General features: G+C 31.8%; 1 protein-coding gene across 7 annotated transcripts in view; it reads right to left on the bottom strand.

Annotated features, from left to right (window-relative positions):
• The window catches only part of Sara (Smad anchor for receptor activation), a 36,360-nt gene that overhangs the window by 2,343 nt on the left and 14,205 nt on the right, over positions 1-19,812 (bottom strand). For 2 of the 7 annotated variants that reach the window (XM_083105789.1, XM_083105792.1), the window contains 8 exons: positions 11,770-11,988; positions 11,552-11,674; positions 11,307-11,471; positions 11,031-11,190; positions 8,842-9,257; positions 7,633-7,876; positions 7,297-7,417; positions 7,002-7,166 (listed from right to left, as the gene is read on the bottom strand). In XM_083105789.1, the coding sequence (XP_082961915.1) occupies positions 7,002-7,166; positions 7,297-7,417; positions 7,633-7,876; positions 8,842-9,257; positions 11,031-11,190; positions 11,307-11,471; positions 11,552-11,674; positions 11,770-11,988 (1,613 nt within the window). The remainder of the gene's footprint in view (positions 1-7,001; positions 7,167-7,296; positions 7,418-7,632; positions 7,877-8,841; positions 9,258-11,030; positions 11,191-11,306; positions 11,472-11,551; positions 11,675-11,769; positions 11,989-19,812) is intronic. The other 5 variants (XM_083105793.1, XM_083105791.1, XM_083105795.1 and 2 more) reach the window with 3 other exon arrangements.

Here is a 19,812-nt window from a genome sequence, read left to right as displayed (position 1 = left end):
TTATCTTACCTTAATACTTTTATGTACAAAATAATGAGAGGAATCAATTGGTGTAAAGAAAACACATAGTTGTTTTTAAGAAAAAATATGGAATTGTTAATTGCAAATTACATATTTTTTCTTCAAAACAACTATGTGTTTTCTTTACACCAATGACAAATAGTAGGTTCCATTTAAGAAATTGAAGGTGACCTTCATGTGACCTTCAAATAACTCTTCAAGGTCAAACGAATGGTACCATCTTATGGCCCCCTCGAAATCATACAATTTTTGTCTGAAACATTTTTGTTTGCTGGGCTTAGTTTTTGAGATATTTTACTGTCCAAGTTAAAATGGGACACCCTGTATATATATGTATATACAATGTTCTGAAATTCAAGAATGATAAGATTATTAAGTACAAAAGTTCAAGAAAGTGGATGCTATTTTTATCTCAAGAAAAATAACTCTTAAATATAAAAACTTAAAGAATTTGACTAATCATAAATGTTGCACGGCAACGAAAAGACAAGGGTTCGGAGTAGGTTCAACTCAACTTTTTATTGCTATGTGACAACTCGCCGCTGACATGCTTAGAGCGTACATTTTATAGTCTAATCACGGATCCCGCTCATTGATCGATCTTTTTTAATTAATATCTCGAAATTTTACATGGTTGTTTACAAAATAGGATTTTCTAAATTCAGCTTAATGAGATCTACTTATATATTTTCGGTGAGACACCTTACACCCTCTGTATACATATACAGAAGAAAAAATACATAATTTGCAATTAACAATTCCATATTTTTTCTTAAAAACAACTGTATGTTTTCTTTACACCAATTGATTTCTCTCATTATTTTGTACATAAAAGTATTAAGGTAAGATAATGGAAAAATGAATATTTTACAAGATATTTTTTACGATTTATGTAAAATTAAGAAATGATTTCAAGCCTCATAACTCGGAAAGCACTTAATGAAAACTAACCTAATAAGTGTTTTGGAAAGCTCTCGAGATGAGCTGCAGGAATATGTAATAAAAAGTAGGCGGTTCCATTTAAAAAATTGAAGATGACCTTCACGTGACCCTCAAGTAACTATTCAAGGTCAAATTAATGACTCCATCTTATGTCCCCCTTGAAACCATACAACTTTTGTCTGAAACATTTTTGCTGAAAATGCTTCGTTGAAGAATTATCGAGGTGCGTTTTTTAAAATGGGACACCCTGTATGTATGTATGAACACACACACGCACACGCACGCACGCACACACACACACACACACACACACACACACAGAGTGTTTCCGGTATCTCAGAACAAAGTAAAGCGATAAGTAGATCTCGTTAAATTGAACTAAAAAGTTTTTTATTATTTTACAAAAACCATGTAAAATTTCGAGATATTGATTAAAAAAGATCGGCGAAGGCGGCCTTACTGTATCTTGATGGCGACGCGCGGTGAAGCGGTGAGTGGGAAGAGAACGGATTCTCCGAAACATGATGGCGGCGCGTGCTTCTAGCCACGCGTATTGGCCGATCTTTTTTAATTAATATTTCGAAATTTTATGTGATTGTTGCAACATAATAAAAGACTTTTTAATTCAGTTTAACGAGATCTACTTATGGCTTTACTCGTGTGTGTGTGTGTGTGTGTGTGTGTGTGCGCGTGTGTGTGCGTGTGCGTGTGTGTATACAGGGTGGGCCATTTTAATCTGTCCACGGGAATATCTCCTCAAGTAGGGGCGATAGCGGAAAATGTCTCAGACAAAAGTTGTATGGCTTGAAGGGGGCCATAAGATGGTGTCATTGGTTTAACCTTGAAAAGTCGTTTGAAGGTTACGTGAAGGTCACCTTCAATTTTTTAACTGGAACCCCCTATTTTTTATTACTTATTCTTGTAGCTTATCTCGAGAGCTTTCCAAAACATTATAATAAAGTATTTCTTCATTGAGTACTTTTCGAGTTATGAAACTTGAAATAATTTCTTAATTTTACATAAACCATAAAATATCTAGTAAAATATTCATTTTTCGATTATCTTACCTTAATACTTTTATGTACAACATAATGAGAGGAATCAATTGGTGTAAAGAAGTAGTCATAGTTGTTTTTTAAAAAAAATATGTAATTGTTAATTGCAAATTACATTTTTTTTTCGAAACAATTATGTGTTTTCTTTACACCAATTGTTTCCTCTCATTATTTTGTACATAAAAGTATTAAGATAAGATAATCAAAAAATGAATATTTTACTAGATATTTTATGGTTTATGTAAAATTAAGAAATGATTTCAAGCCTCATAACTCGGAAAGTACTTAATAAAAACTAACTTAATTATAGTGTTTTGGAAAGCTCTCGAGATAAGTTACAAGAATATGCAATGAAAAGTAGGGAGTCCCATTTAAGAAATTACAAGTGACCTTTACGTGACCTTCAAACGACTTTCCAGGTCAAATCAATGACACCATCTTATGGCCCCCTTCAAGCCATACAACTTTTGTCTGAGGCATTTTTCGCTATCGCCCCTACCTGAGGAGATATTTCCGTGGACGGATTAAAATGGCCCACCCTGTATATATATGTATATATCTGAAATGATGCACTAAACTTTAGGAGCGTATTCTAGAGGTCAAAATAAGACTTTTTTTTCTATGAACACGGGTCCGCAAATGAACCCCCCTCCGAGCTAGAGACCCCTGAAGTTTGGGGAAAAAATTAAAAATTGGCTGTATTTCAGAAAAAAAAAAGTTTTGACGTTACCTATCACCCTCTCTTGAAAGATAAATAAATTTGGGTTCGGGTGTTTGGTCAATTTCACACATTTTCGAATTTTAGCTCGGAGAGAGGTTCATTTGCGGACCCATGTTCATAAGAAAAAAAAGTCTTATTTTGACCTCTAGAATACGCTCCTAAAGTTTAGTGCATCATTTCAGATATACCCTGTATATATGTATAACCTTGAATAGTCGTTCGAAGATTACTTTTAATTTTAAAAGTCACTTTTAACTTTTTAAATGTCTATTAACTTATCCCCTATTTTTTATTGCATATTCTTGTAGCTCAACTCGAGAGCGTTCCAAAACACTATAATAAAGTATTTCTCTCTTAAGTACTTTTCGAGTTATAAAGTTTGAAATAAAAATTCTTAATTTTATATAAACTATAAAATATTCACACTTTTTGATGATTACTTCAATATCTTATGCACAAAATGATAAGAGGAGTCAATTAATGTAAAAAAAACAGTTGTTTTCAAGAAAAAATATGTAACTATTAATTGCAAATTAACATGTAGGAATGAGTTTGGTGAGCGCCCCTCCCGCTTCGTAGTGCATCTAGTATCACAGTGGGGTGTCTCTTCTCGCGCTTCTATTCACACGGATTGGCTGATGTTAATATACACTGTCATATTTCAATTTGCTTGCAATTAAAATAAATATGCTAATTAAAATAAATATAAGCAGAAATCACAAGTTATATGATTACATCTTATCAAGTAACATATTATATTAAATTTTGATATCCGTAAAAATTTTGTTTAATTGTAAATGGCTGCCCTTGTTTCGCATATTATCATTATAGCCTTGTTAGTAATCTGGTATAATATATAGAAGTTTGTGTTGGCAATTAATACCATTATATGTGTGATTCATAGATAACAGATGACTCTTTAAACAATAATTATAATTGAACAAAAATAAAAATAATTATAATTGGACAAAATTTTAAACATTTATATTTAAAAAACTATTTGCAATAAAAAATAGCACGCACTTTTCATTACTTAATTTTTGCATAAACTTTAATGCTACAATCTTATTACTCTCAAATTTTGCAACATCTGTATAAGTATGTATGTACACTCCGCGACAACGATTCGTTCCGTGGCCCCTCTCGCGGGGCAAGGGGAGCGTAGAACTGGTCAATCAGCCGCTGCTATGCTGCCTTTATTGGCCAGTTCTACGTCCCCCTTGCCCCGCGAGAGGGGCCGAATCGTTGTCGCGGAGTGTATGTATGCGTATATACAGGGTGTCCCTGAATGGTCTGTACAAACTTTGTGAATAAGTTCCAGGGACCTAAACAAGCAGAAAATGTCCCATAAACATGGGGTCGGAAACGCTTGCTTCTGAAGTTACGACGGTTCGAAGTTTTCCTGCAATAGCTGGAGAAATTATCACGTCAAATCGCATAGATGTTACAAAACTGTGTTCATTTATTTCCTCGGGTTTGCCACGGATATAACAGGACAGTACACTTGCTATAGCAAATGCTCGAAATGGCCTCCGTTAGATTCCAAGGAAGCCTGCGCACGTCGCCGCATTGTCTGGCGAACGGAGACCATTTCGAGCATTTGCTATAGCAAGTGTACTGTCCTGTTATGTCCGTGGCAAAACCGAAGAAATAAATAAACACAGTTTTGTAACACCTATGCGATTTGACGTGATAATTTCTCCAGCTATTGCAGGAAAACTTCGAACCGTCGTAACTCCAGAAGCAAGCATTTCCGACCCCATGTTTATGGGACATTTTCTGCTTGTTTAAGTCCCTGGAACTTATTCACAAAGTTTGTACAGACCATTCAGGGACACCCTGTATACATATATCAATGTAAACATATATATGAGAGAATGTATGTATGTGTATGTGTGCGCGTGTGCGAGTGTACGTGTATGTGATGTGTATCATGTATACAGAGCGTCTTAAAACTAGCAGATGTTCTATTCATAAAAAAATTTTATAAAATTTATCAAATTTTATGATCAATTTGGAAACGATTTTTCCTCAGTGAAAATGTCAAAGAGAAAATCATTATCTAATATTTTCTAATTTTTGCTATTATATATCTTAATGATTTTAAACCTTTAATTAAAATTTTATTACGACAAATTTCATCTGAAATTAAGTATCGAATATAATTGAATTAATCTCTACATTTCATAAAGTTTAATTTGCAAAGAATTCTTTTTCTCAATTGCTTATAACTTGAAAATTATTGATACTTCGATATTTTTAACGAGGAAAAATTATCTTTAAAAGAACGTGATTTTAGGACATCTTATCAGACGTGGATACGCGCAAATATACAAAGTGTCCTATTTTAATACAAACAGCTGTACATCTTCTATACAAACTTAACATCGCATAGAAAAATGTTTCAAACAAAATTTATAGTTTTAATAAAGGAAAAAAATTGGGTAATTATTTACTTATACGGACCACTCCGATTTCAATAATTCTCACATATGTTATCAAGATCATCACTCTGAGTAATATTGTAAAGGTTTTAATCGGCGGTCATTGTTTAATAAAAAGATATAAACAAAAGAAGTTTCATAAGTTCATTAATACATTTATCGAAAGAAAAGTCAATTGTTGTATAATTTCACATAGATATGTAACTTTCTATGCAAAGTGAAGTGTATCTCGCATATAAGTCTATGATCTCGCATCACAAACACGGGTTGGGTTAGGTTATATCTCCTGAAAGTGGAGCCCCCCGCAGGGAGGCGGAACACACTGTCCACGCATGTATTTTTCAAGATGAATCAAAGTTCATTTAATCTTGACCTCCATTAAGAGTAAATTTTGCTTCATCTTAGGAAGTACATACTATACCTACGCATGTACTTCCTAAGATGAAGCAAAATTTACTCTTAATGGAGGTCAAGATTAAGTGAACTTTGACTCATCTTGAAAAATACATGCGTGGACAGTGTGTTCCGTCCCCCTGCGAGGGGCTCCACTTTCAGAAGATATAACCTAACCCAACTCGTGTTTGTGATGCGGAATACACTTCACTTTGCATAGAAAGTTACAAATGTAACATTTTTCGCGCACAAATTTTTTAATAACTCATCATATTTTGTTGTTAAAGCGAGAAACTCGTAGAACTTCATGTTAACTGTACAACAATCTGTCTTGTACTAACGCACCTTTTCTTAAATATTTTCAAAGTCATAAGAAATATCAAAAACATAGAAGCCTATCATTGTTCCACTATCTGATTTCAATATAAGAAAGGTAAACAATGTCAAACGACAACATAGTTTATATACGGTGTCATAAAATTACATATTATTCATTAGACATTTTTTCTAACTTTTTAATAAACAATGACTAAAACCTTCACAATATTACTCAGAGTGATGATCTTGATAATATATGTGAGAATTATTGAAATCGGGAGGTGGTCCGTATAAGTAAATAATTACCAAAAATTGAATTTAATCTTGAATTTTAATGTCATTTTTTAAGGTCATCTAGGTTAAGGTTAATCTAGTTTTTTTAGAGATGGAATCATCCTAATTGTTTTATATAAATTGAATCCTCGTAATATTCGGTGCAAGAAATATAAGAGTAAGATGGCTAAAAATTGAATAGTTTATTAGATATTTTAATTGATATAATTTACATAAACTGTAAAATATCTCTAAAATATTAATTTTTCTATGTGATTTTATTTCAATACTTGCAAAATAATATTGAAATAAAGAGAAGAATAAAAGAAATGTATAATTTGCAATGAACTGTATTTTTTCTTAAAAATAACTATTTACATCAATTGATATTTCTCATTATTATATGCATAAAAATAATATAATTGAAAAGTAATCAAGAAATGAATATTTTACAAAATATCTACTTTATTTTTTATATAAAATTATATCAAAAAATAAAATATATAAAATATTTCGCAAAACAATTCAATTTTTAGCTATCTTATCTTTATAACTTTTTACACTAAATATTATAAAATATCGATTTATTTAAAAAAGAATTCAATGGTTTCATTGAAAAAATTAAATTAATCTTTATATTTTGGAAAATCTTAGTTATAATTCAAGAGTTTTTTCTCCTCAAAATCCTATAAATTTTGTTTAAAACATTTTTTTTTATGATATCAAGTTTAGAGATATACTATAACTGTTTTTATTAAAATGAGGTATACGTATGAATGAAAAATTATGAATTTTTATAATGAATTATAAACTATAAACAAGAATTATATTTACATTGTCTGAATGAATAGTTGCTCGCACCCCAAGCTTTGTTAAACCTGCTGTCGCTAGAAGATCCAACAGTTTAACCAATGCTGCACATGTTGCTTTTGCTATATTTCCAGATAGTTTATTTATATCCACAGGATCATTTACGCCATTCGAATAATCATCCGACTTATAAAATAATATTATTTTATTAATTATATATATCTGGTTAATGTATATATATATATATATATATATATATATATATATATATATATATATATATATACATTAATATTTTTTATCTTATTATGATACATACTTTTATAATAAATACTTCTGTCCAGCGTATAAATCGAGTTGTACCTCTATAATCACTGCCATTGTGTACTCTAATAGATGGTATACCGTCCATTAGTTGTCCATCAATAGGACTTTTGACTCTGATAATAAAAAAACACAATGTCTTATTAAATAATGAGACAAAGTTCACAATATAAGGTAATCTAAAAATGCAGAAATATATACGCTAATATGCACACACGCACAAATAGCATTTGTTATTTAGAAAATTTCGAATTGAAGAGAAAAAAAATTGACCATATAGTTTGTAATTATTTCATATACTAATTAGATAAGATTTATCAAGATAATTTACCCCAAATTAAACAGCACATCGTTATCGACCCACTTTATATTTACAATCTCGTCCGGTTCCGGTGCTCCTTGACGTCCGCAACCGATTGAAAAATCCTGCATATTTTTAAGAGCAGCTTTCAAAGCTTCCATTTTTTCTGGCATTATTTCTACCATTAATCCATCCTCTACAATACTAGACTTGGCAGAAAGTCCCATTGATGATTTCAGAGCACCATTGATGACAATAAAACTAGCACCAGTTACTATATAATAGAGGAAAATATATAAACAATATATAAACAGTGAAAAATATATAAACACTATTCTCTATACAAGATGTTAATAGTATCATACTTATAAGTATGATAGTATTAAATAGTAGTATTAAATGTAAAACATTAAAAATTAAAATATTAAAAATTTAGTATCATTAAAAATAAAATAAGAAATATCAAGTAAACACAGGTTAAAAAATCAATGTCAGAAGCAATTTTCAATTTTAATAAAGCAAATAATTTACTTGCTTCTATTTACCATGTTAACACAAAATAAAAATTATTGTACATATTCTTATTCTATTATTTAATTATATTATTCTTATTATATTACTTTCTTATTATATTATATTACTATATTATTATATTATATTAAAAAATATAAAAAATAATATTCTATGTGTTCTTCCTCTATTTGTACATATTTCCTATTTTTTTTTAGAATTCAGATTTTCAGAAATACAAAATTTAAAAGCAAAGGACCCCATTTCATATGAAAAAAGTGGCTTCGGTTAAATTGACTGAAATTAAAATATGTTGTAGTTTAGGTGATGCTGATCAAAAGTTTACTCGGGCAAAAAGTTAGAAAATCAAAAGTATAAAAGATACGATGATTTGAAGTGGGTGGTATTGAAGTTAAAAAACGCCTGTTTTTGAATACAAAAAATTAAATTAATATATAAATGTTTGTAAATTAATATATAAATGTTTTCATACATAAATAATATATAATTAATTAATATATAAATTTTCTTTATTATAAAGTTTGCAGAATTCAAAGCATTATATGTTCATTTCTTAAAAATCCAAGTGAGAAAAATAATTCTATTAAACATTCTTTACTTGGCTTAATGAGTACTATTTATCTAATGAATCCTTATTAATTCTTTTTTTACATTCCACATGTAGAAATTTTATCTATGACATCAGAAATTTAATATATATGAACTCACCTGTTCTCGGTTTATTGTGAATATTTATTGCTTGTGTTTGATAATTGCTTTCATCGCCACTATTTGTTTGAATGCAAACTAAGTGTGAATCTGCGGCTATACTAAAATTTGAAGCATAAGCCAATACATGATCATTCGAATTATAAAGTCCTTTTATAACTTGGTCATATCGATTTCTGGGAAACATAACGTCCGTCGTTCGATTCTTGAGATGAATTGTTAAGCCTCTTACTCCTGGCAAAGTATATCCAAAATTTCTAAAATCTGCTAGTACTTTCATGACAGTATGCCCAATCTCGAAGTATAATGCATCGCGGAAACGCACAGATACCAATGGACAAGGATAATAACGATATTCTGCACCAAGACGTAAAAGAAGTCTTAATGGAAATACTTTAGCCCATGGAGTTTCCCACCTAAAATAAATAGAAAATATAAGTAAAATTATTGTGAGCAAAGATAATCATTGAAACAAACTGCAAAGTTAAATAGCTTCATCTACAATAAAACATGCAATCATATTTATTAATTAAAAGGGATATTATATATTTTCCTCTAAATTAAAATATGAACTTTATTTTATTGTATATTTAATTGTAAAAAATATTATTGATATTAATTATTGATAATATCAACTGTAATTTTACAAATAATAAATTACAACATAAAGAAATCTTTTGTGATATCATACAATATAAAGATTTATTATATATATAATCCCAAAATATAATTATTTATATTATTATTTATAATTATTAAATTTTCTTATAATGTAAACTGAATAGTTTCATTTAGTTTTTCAGATTTAAAATAAGAATATAGCTAAAATAGACATAATTAATTACATAATATAATAAAATTTAACTTTTTTTTGCGAACTGAATCTTTCTTGTAGATTTTTTTGATAAATTCAAATCTGGCTGCAGAATTACTCTGTCACAATTTTAAACATGTTACAACACGTCACAATTTAAAAAAAAAATTGCATAGAAGGGGATGTTTCTTCTAGAAAGGGATGTTTTGACAATATTTAAAATACTACTAAGTTTGAAAGCAAATATAATTCATAGACCTACTTTACTCATCTATTTGTTTTTATGTTATCCTTATAATCCTTATATATTATATGTTCTAATGAATTTTTCGTATTTTAAAGTGTAATCATTGATGATTTTTTTTAGATATAGATCTATATCGTCAAGAGTAAAGTAACATAGGAACAAATGATAAATGAGTGCAATGGATACATGAAAGTAAATTGGCGAATGAGGAAAATAGACGAGAGAATAAGGAGTGAATAAATGCATGAATCGAATGAGATCATCAATTTTGATATTTTGTTTAATAATGATTGCTTAAGCAGACTGACAAAAAATGATATGATTGACAAAAAATTTTTACATTATAAATCAACTTTCGAATTAATGCACAGGATCGGATATGTACGAACCGTCATCGTTCATGGTTTAGCTATACATGGTTTAGGTCTACATGATTTAATAAGCGACAGCATCACGTAATATTCCCACATTGGAATTGTCTTTATTTTGAAAATATCTTGTTTTTTCGAATTTTTTAGATTTTATATTAAAGTATAATCATCGATAATTTTTTGAAATTTCATAGATTAATATTTGCTTTCAAAATTATAGAATACTCTTAATATTGCCAATATATATCTTTTTAGAGTCTTTTTCTACTTTATTTTTCTCAAAATTAAGATATGTATTCAGCATCAAAAAATCTATAAGAAATGAATTCAAGTCGCAAAATTCTGTTGAACTGTTATATAATAAACATAAATAGTATAAATAATTAAATAAATATAACTATAACTATAAATATAACTATATATATAATTAAATCAAAACTGAATAAATACTTAAAAAGAGAGAAACTTTATAGTAATTTATATTACATAAATGAATATACATTAATGAAATAACTCAAGATAAACAATGCAAGAAAAAAATTAACAGATTTATTATATATGATTTCTTTTCGTATGCATGAATGTATAAATACACATTTGTATGTGGTTCAGTTTATAGTATATACTATTTCAAAACTAAAATTTTAACAATGAATAATTAACAGTACTAACAGTATTAACAGTATTAACAATGAAGAGATCTTCTGACAAAATAAAAATATGCCATACCAATATACTGGTAATATTTTATATTTACCTATGAATTAAGAGTCCAATTAGGAAAGGTGCAGGCGGTAAAATAATTTTTTGTAAACATTGTAATGTTTGACGAATAAAAAGAAATCCCGAATGTTCACGCGAACCCAACAGATTATTACCTTGATATACCGAGAATCCGAGTTCTGTTATTGTATTACCTACGAGAGAGTATAAAAGATAACTTATTGTAATGTAGAATACAAATATTGTTATTATTGAGATATTACATAAATTTATATAATTGATGTAAGATATATAAGATATGTCAAGTTACCTTTAATAGCTTCAAGATATAGTTGATTGATATAAATGAGAAGATCCCTTGGAATTCGCGTTTCATCCGGTAAAATTTCAACTAATAAAATAACTTCGTCTTGGCCAACGCAAGCAAGACCTCTCGATGTCACATTCCAACAGATCTTATTTACACAGCAGTTTACTAAAAATTGTGAATTTAAAATCTCCTACTAAAATGAAACAAATAAAAATTTTATTCGAAAAAATCTTATTTTTACTTACGATTAATTATTTTCACATACGCATACAGATTCCGATTAATCGCGAACATTACCGGTGATTCGCATTCGTTTTTTAACGTTTTATAAAGTACGCTTTCATCCATGGATGGATAGTATGTAATTTCTGTTCATAGAAAAGAAAAGAAAGCGATATTAAAATATATTATTGTGAGAGAGAGAGAGAGATTAGAAATTTTTCATACAATATAACATCCTTACGGCCTTTGTGTATAGTGACGTTCGGGGGCAACAAATTAGGATCATGCGGTATATAACTGTTAGTCATATTGTCTAGAAGAGGATGACTCTGTTTCCTCGTCGCAGTGTCTGTCAACGTGGATCCCGATGCAAACATCCGTTTGTTTCCTTGCTTGCGATACGATGGCTTCAGATCCCAACATGTGTCTAGCTCTGTCAGGTCACAGCCAGGCCTTATTCCTGTGTTTTAGTTATAGGTGCGTAAAAATAAAACGAACAGGAAGGGTTGGGGGTTGACAACGTGACGACACGTTCCAGAGAGATAGAAATAAATAACTTTGTATTGGATGTACTGGATGAAGGAATAACAAACTCAAAAGGAAAACCAAACTTAAAATATAATGTGACAGGAAAAAATAATTTATATGATTTAAGATATATAATTGTATAACAAATTTTTTTACACTCACACCCACATGCCTATATCGACATTCACATTCATACATACACTCATATACACATACACAAAAAGTATTATACAGGGTGACCCATTTTAACTTAGGCAGCCAAATAACTCGAAAAATAAGCAAGATAGAGAAAAATGTTTTAGACAAAAGTTGTATGGTTTCGAGGGGGCCATAAGATGGTATCATTGGTTTGACCTTGAAGAGTCATTTGAAGGTCACGTGAAGGTCACTTCAATTTTTTTAAATGGAACATCCTATATATTTTTGTACATTCTTGTAGCTCATCTCGAGAGCTTTCCAAAACACTATAATTAAGTACATTTTCGTTAAGTACTTTTTGAGTTATGAGGCTTGAAATAATTTCTTAATTTTACATAAACCGTAAAATATCTTGTAAAATATTCATTTTTCGATTACCTTACCTTAATAGTTTTATGTACAAAATAATGAGAGGAATCAATTGGTGTAAAGAAAACACATAGTTGTTTCGAAGAAAAAATATGTAATTTGCAATTAACAATTCCATATTTTTTCTTAAAAACAACTATGTGTTTTCTTTACACCAATTGATTCCTCTCATTATTTTGTACATAAAAGTATTAAGGTAAGATAATCGAAAAATGAATATTTTACAAGATATTTTACGGTTTATGTAAAATTAAGAAATTATTTCAAGCATCATAACTCAAAAAGTACTTAACGGAAAGGTACTTAATTATAGTGTTTTGGAAAGCTCTCGAAATAAGCTACAAGAATGTACAAAAATATATAGGGTATTCCATTTAAAAAAATTGAAGTGACCTTCACGTGACCTTCAAATGACTCTTCAAGGTCAAACCAATGATACCATCTTATGGCCCCCTCGAAACCATACAACTTTTGTCTAAAACATTTTTCTCTATCTTGCTTATTTTTCGAGTTATTTGGCTGCCTAAGTTAAAATGGGTCACCCTGTATATATATATATATATATATATATATATACAGGGTGTTCGGAAATTCAATCGACAAATTTTCAGAGATTGTCGGGGGCACCATAAGAATCATTTTTTGCAAATGAACCTGGGGTCGGCAACGTGTCATTACATCTTACTTAAAGTTGGTAAAATTAGTGCTTTGAAAAAGTCTCGAGAAGGGCTACAAGAATATGCAATAAAAAGTGGAGGGTTCCATTTGAAAAATTCAAGGTGGTCTTGTCGTGACCTTAGCGACGCCATTCAAGGTCAAACACATGGCGCCAGTAAATAGACCTTTTTAAACCCTACAACTTTTGTTTGAAACAATTTTTTGTAAAACTTCTATTTTTTGTGATATTTCGAGGTCCCGACTCTTTCGAACACTCCGTATGTCATAGCGATGTAATGACACGTTTCCGACCCCAGATTCATTTGCAAAAAATAATTCTTATGGTGCCCCCGACAATCTCTGAACATTTGTCGATTGAACACCCTGTATATACAAGGTGTTCCTAAAAGGTCTCGTCAAACTTTAACCATAGATGCTACGTATCAAAACAAAACAAAATGTCCATATAAACATGAGTCCGGAAATGCCCCCCTTCTGAGATAACACAAGGTGAAGTCACGTATCTTCATAGGCCTATTTGGCTCAATCACTGTAGTAATGATTTGCATCAGATAAGATGTTCAAAGTGGCCACCATGAGCAGCAATGCACGCTCCACAGCGTCGCACCATGGATTGTCGAACATGTTCGAGAATTTTGGGAGTACCCCGAATTGTGTTACACTCAAGTTTACTACTGTACGTATTACGTTAAGTACGTGCTCACTATTGCTGCTCATGGTGGCCACTTTGAACATCTTATCTGATGCAAATCATTATTACAGTGATTGAGCCAAATAGGCCTATGAAGATACGTGACTTCACCCTGTGTTATCTCAGAAGGGGTGCATTTCCGGACCCATGTTTATATGGACATTTTGCTTTGTTTTGATACGTAGCATCTATGGTTAAAGTTTGACGAGACCTTTTAGGAACACCCTGTATATACAGCGTGATTCAGAACTCATGGTACAAACTTTAAGGAGTGGTAGAGCACACTCTAACAATCATTTTTTGTATAGGAATGTATACCCAGTCAGCAAAGTCTGTTCAAACAGATTTTGTCAATTTCTGCTACAAATTTTTGTCGACAGTAAGATTGCAGATTGTATAAAAAATTTGTTATATCAAGTAATGATAACAGAATGTCAGCAGAAATGTTACAAAACCTGCTGATATAATTTGATAGCAGAAACTGAACAGGATTTGTTTAAAATTATCATAGCAGATTGGTGGCAGAAATCGAGCAAGATCTGCGCAACACAGTTTGATATCAGATTGGTTGCAGAAATCGAGCAAAATCTGAGTAATGCAATTTGATGTCAGATTGTTGGCAGAAATCGAACAGAAGTTGTATAAAATTATTATAGAAGATTGGCGACAGAAACAGAGCAGGACTTGTACAAAACAGTTTGTTGTCAGATTGATTGCAGAAATCGAGCAGAATCTGTGCAATGCAGTTTGATGTTAGATTGTTGGCAGAAATCGAACAGAAGTTGTATAAAATTATTATAACAGATTGGCGACAGAAACAGAGCAGGACCTGCGCAAAACAGTTTGATGTCAGATTGATTGCAGAAACCGAACAGAATCTGTGCTATGCAGTTTGATATCAAATTTTTAGCAAAAACCGAACAGGAACTGGCATCATTCCCAGATAACCAAATCTGTTAGAACAGATTTTCGTCAAATGCCCATTACAAATTTTAAAGGCAGAAAGATTACAGTTTGTATAAAAAAACTGATATATTTGATTATGTTGCCAGCATGTCAGCAGAAATACAAGAAAATCTGTTCACATGACTAAACAAAAGATTGTCAACAGAAACAAGCAGAACTTGTTGATATAACTGACGGCAGATTGATAGCAGAAATTGAACAGGATCTGTGCGGCGCAATTTGACAACAGATTGTCGGCAGAAACCGAGCAGGATCTGCGCAATGAAATTTGATATCAAATTCTCGGCAGATATCGAGTAGAGCCTGCTGATATAACTGACGGCAGATTGATGGCAGAAATTGAACAGGATCTGTACGACGCAATTTGACAACAGATTGTCGGCAGAAACCGAGCAGGATCTGCGCAATGAAATTTGATGTCAAATTATCGACAGAAATCGAGTAAAACCTGCAGATATAACTGACGGCAGATTGATAGCAGAAATTTAACAGGATCTGTGAGGCGCAATTTGATAGCAAATTGATAACAAAAATCGAGCAGGATCTGTGCACACAATCTCTGATAGCAGATTGACGGCAGAAACGGAACAGAGTTTGCATGATTTGATATTTCCTTCACTTACCGCTACGTGAGCTGTACTTTCTCGTAATCTAATTTCTGTCAGAAATATATATAAAGTCGCGAATATGAACAAAAGACTAAAAATATAGTAATTATCATTTTAATTTCTATCACTTTAATTTCTGATATCAGATACAAGCAGATGAGATTCAGAATATTAAACTGATTGGAATCAATATGATAAATGGAAAATTATTCATGTACTGCCTATTTGAGGCATAAAGCAAGAATTTAATTCTAAATAAATTACATCTCCAGTTTTACAAGTTACATTTACTTTTATCATTTACTTTATTATTAATTAAATTAAATTAAATTAGTCCTTCGCTATATGAGATATAACTACGATATAACATATATTACATTAAGATATATTACGATATAACATATGACATATATTTTAGAAGAAAATTGTAATTAACACTTGCCGATAATATTCTTATTTAGCACTTGTAATAATCAATTTTGTTGCATTTATATAACATTAATAAAAGTAAGCGCAAATCTTGTGCAGTTTCTGCTGTCAATTTGTCATCAGGTTGCATGCGCAGATTCTGCTCGGTTTCTGTTGGCAATCTAACATCAAATTGCATCGCGCAGATCCTGCTCGATTTCTGCCGACAGTTTGTTGACAGGTTATGTTTTACAAACTCTGTCGTCAAAACAAAAGCTTAATGCGGACACAGATGGCTACGGTTCTGGTGTGGGATTCTGATCGAATTTGCTGCCAATCTGCTGCCAACCTGCTAACATTTTGCTTACTGGGTAGGCGCAAGTGACGCGTTGAGGCACAAACACAGGAAATAGACATGAAAGAAAAGATAAATTGTTTACTTACAGCGTCGTTGACAAGTGCTTTTTTATAGCAATGTACTTCTTATGGGGACATCTGAAGACCCTCGTTTATGAGAATCCAGTTGACTCTCTTGAGGACCTCGTCGCTCGAATATCCGTTGCGGCTGCACGTGTGCGAGAAATACCTGGCATCTTTGAAATTGTACGCCAATCACTCCATCGATGCTGCCAAGCATGTATTACTGTTGGTGAACGCAATTTTGAGCAATTATTGTAAACATTGCTATAAAAAAGCACTTGTCAACGACGCTGTAAATAAACAATTTATCTTTTCTTTCATGTCTATTTCCTTTGTTTGTGCCTCAACGCGTCACTTGCGCCCATACATTCCTATACAAAAAATGATTGTTAGAGTGTGCTCTACCACCCCTTAAAGTTTGTATCATGAGTTCTGAATCACCCTGTATATAGGTAAAACTTTAGAAAAAGACACCAGGGTCGAATCGTCTTGATCGTCTGACATATGTTGTCAAGGTTACTGTCCTGAGTAACATTCAAAAGATTTTAGCCGTCGCTCGTTGTTTATTAAAAAGTTATTAACAAAAGTGTGTATATAACACGCGACTATACGAATTCCCAAGCAATGTTGATTTGACTTCTAAGAAAGTCAAGGTTATTTTAACTTTCTATGTAAAGCGACCCCACACAACCTCTGAGTCAGCGCGAAACGAGGTCTACCCGATACTATTTCTGAGTCAGTGCGAGATCTATGATTCGTCGCTTCGCATGGAAAGTTGCAAACCCATGTGGAACCATACAATATAAACCTCGTTTCGCGCTGACTCAGGGATGGTGTGGGGTGGACCTTGATTTGCATGGAAAGTTGCAAACCTATGTGGAACTGTAAAATAATAGACCTCGTTTCGCACTAACTCAGAGATGGTGTGGGGTAGATCTCGTTTTGCATAGAAAGTTGCAAACCCATGTGGAACTGTACAATAATTGACCTCGTTTCGCGCTGACTCAGGGGTGATGTGGAGTGGACCTCGTTTTGCATAGAAAGTTAAAATAACCTTGACCTTCTTAGAAGTCAAATCAACATTGTTTAGGAATTCATATAGTCGCATGTTGCATATAATTCATGGAAATTCTTTTGTTAATAACTTTTTAATAAACAATGAGCGACGACTAAAATCTATTGAATGTTACTCAGGACAGTGACCTTGATAACATATGGCAAGGCCAAGACGATTCGAGCATGGTATCTTTTTCTAAAGTTTTACCAAATTTTTTATCTTAATCAGTCGCAAACTAAAACTAATTAATTGCTGTTTTCATAAGCTAGGCAAATGTTTAGAAGAGTATTAATTTTTGTACCTTATGTTGAATTTTCATATTGTTTTAATATATACGTTATATTTTTGTTTTAGTTTGCGACTGATTAAGAATTAAGATCATTGTAATAACTAGAAATATTTGTGCTTTCTCATTTATATTTAAATAAATATTTTAAATAAATATTTTTAGATTTGTATCTAGTCAATCTATTAAATCATCACTTAACAATTGAGAAACCAGGACTACACAATACAGACTAGCGCAGCTTCGCCCATGAAGAATTAGCAATGTCGACTTTGCCCACTTAGAATTGGGCGAAGTTCGCAATATAATAGTAGTTATTGACATTGCTATCGCTGAGTAGGCAGTGTCGACTTTGCCTACATCAAACCGAGCCATGTCAGTTAATAAACCATTTCAGCGGGCTTTGCCTAAGAACGTTATGCAATACTGGCATCGCCCGGGCAATGTCGGCTCTGCACACCTTGCGGATTTCGCCCGTAACATATACAGGGTGTCCCATTTTAACTTTCACACTCGAATATCTCGAAACCATGGCGGTTTCGATGAAAATGTTTTAAACAAAAGTTATATGGTTTTAAGGGGGCCATAAGATGGTGTCATTGGTTTTACCTTTAAAAGTCGTTTGAAGGTCACGTAAAGGTCACCTCCAACTTTTTAAACGGGACACCCTATATATTTTTGCACACTCTTGTAGCTTATCTCGAGAGCTTTCCAAAACACTATAATTAAGTACCTTTTCGTTAAGTACTTCTCGAGTTATGAGGCTTAAAATAATTTCTTAATTTTACATAAACCATAAAATATCTTGTAAAATATTCATTTTTCGATTATCTTACCTTAATACTTTTACGTACAAAATAATGAGAGGAATCAATTGGTGTAAAGAAAACACATAGTTGTTTTTAAGAAAAAATATGGAATTGTTAATTGCAAATTACATATTTTTTCTTCAAAACAACTATGTGTTTTCTTTAGACCAATTGATTCCTCTCATTATTTTGTACGTAAAAGTATTAAGGTAAGATAATCGAAAAATGAATATTTTACAAGATATTTTACGGTTTATGTAAAATTAAGAAATGATTTCAAGCCTCATAACTCGGAAAGTATTTAATGAAAACTAACTCAATTATAGTGTTTTGGAAAGCTCTCGAGATGAGCTACAAGAATATGCAAAAGCATATAGAGTGTCCCATTTAAAAAGTTGGAGGTGACCTTCACGTGACCTTCAGCTGACTCTTCAAGGTCAAACTAATGGCACCATCTTATGTCCCCCGCGAAACCATACAACTATTGTCTGAAACATTTTTCCCAATCTCTTTTACTTTAAGAGATATTCAGCTGCATCACTTAAAATGACACACCCTGTATATGTGTATTATATACAATATTGTGTGTGTGTATGTGTATGTGTGTGTGTGTACATATATATGTTTTTCAATTTTTGACTATCGTAAGGCTCGTCTATAATGTACTCTTTGCGTTTTGTTTATTGCTTTTTTGTCTTCCACGCCCTGTTTTACATTTCTTTGTTTTCTATCGCTTGAGATAAAAGTTAACTCTGAAAGAGACAAGAAACACGTGGCAAAAAATGATTTTCACAAGATTTCATTACATAAGAAAGAAAAAGGATAGACAAGAAGCAAGAAACAGTATGCAAAAAACACATTGTAGATCAGTCTTTATTCGATTTCGCAAAACTGAACTAAAAAGTCTTATACCATTTTGCAAGTCATGTAAAATTTAGAAATATTAATTAAAAAAGATCGGTTAGATATAGTAGAAGCGCGCGGCGAAAAAAGCAGTCCCACTATAATATCATATAACTTGATACTAGACGCGCGGTGAAGTGGCGGGTGGGGCGCTTTCCAAAACGTGATAGTGGCGCGCGGCGCTTCAGCGTTTGATGAGTGCCCCGCCCACCGCTTCGTCGCGCGTCTAGTATCAAGTTACAGTGGGATGGCCTTTCTCGCCGTGTGCTTCTACTCACACGAATTGGCCGATCATTTTTAATTAATATCTCGAAATTTTACGTGGTTGTTTGCAAAATGATATAAGACTTTTTAGTTCAGTTT

This window comes from Camponotus vicinus, unplaced genomic scaffold (genome assembly GCF_025532165.1).
Source record: "Camponotus vicinus isolate PSW18456_S1 unplaced genomic scaffold, iyCamVici1.0 SCAF_8, whole genome shotgun sequence".
Taxonomy (NCBI): Eukaryota; Metazoa; Arthropoda; class Insecta; order Hymenoptera; family Formicidae; genus Camponotus; species Camponotus vicinus.
Note: the sequence above shows the minus strand (reverse complement) of the source record. Positions and strands in the feature narration are given on the sequence as shown.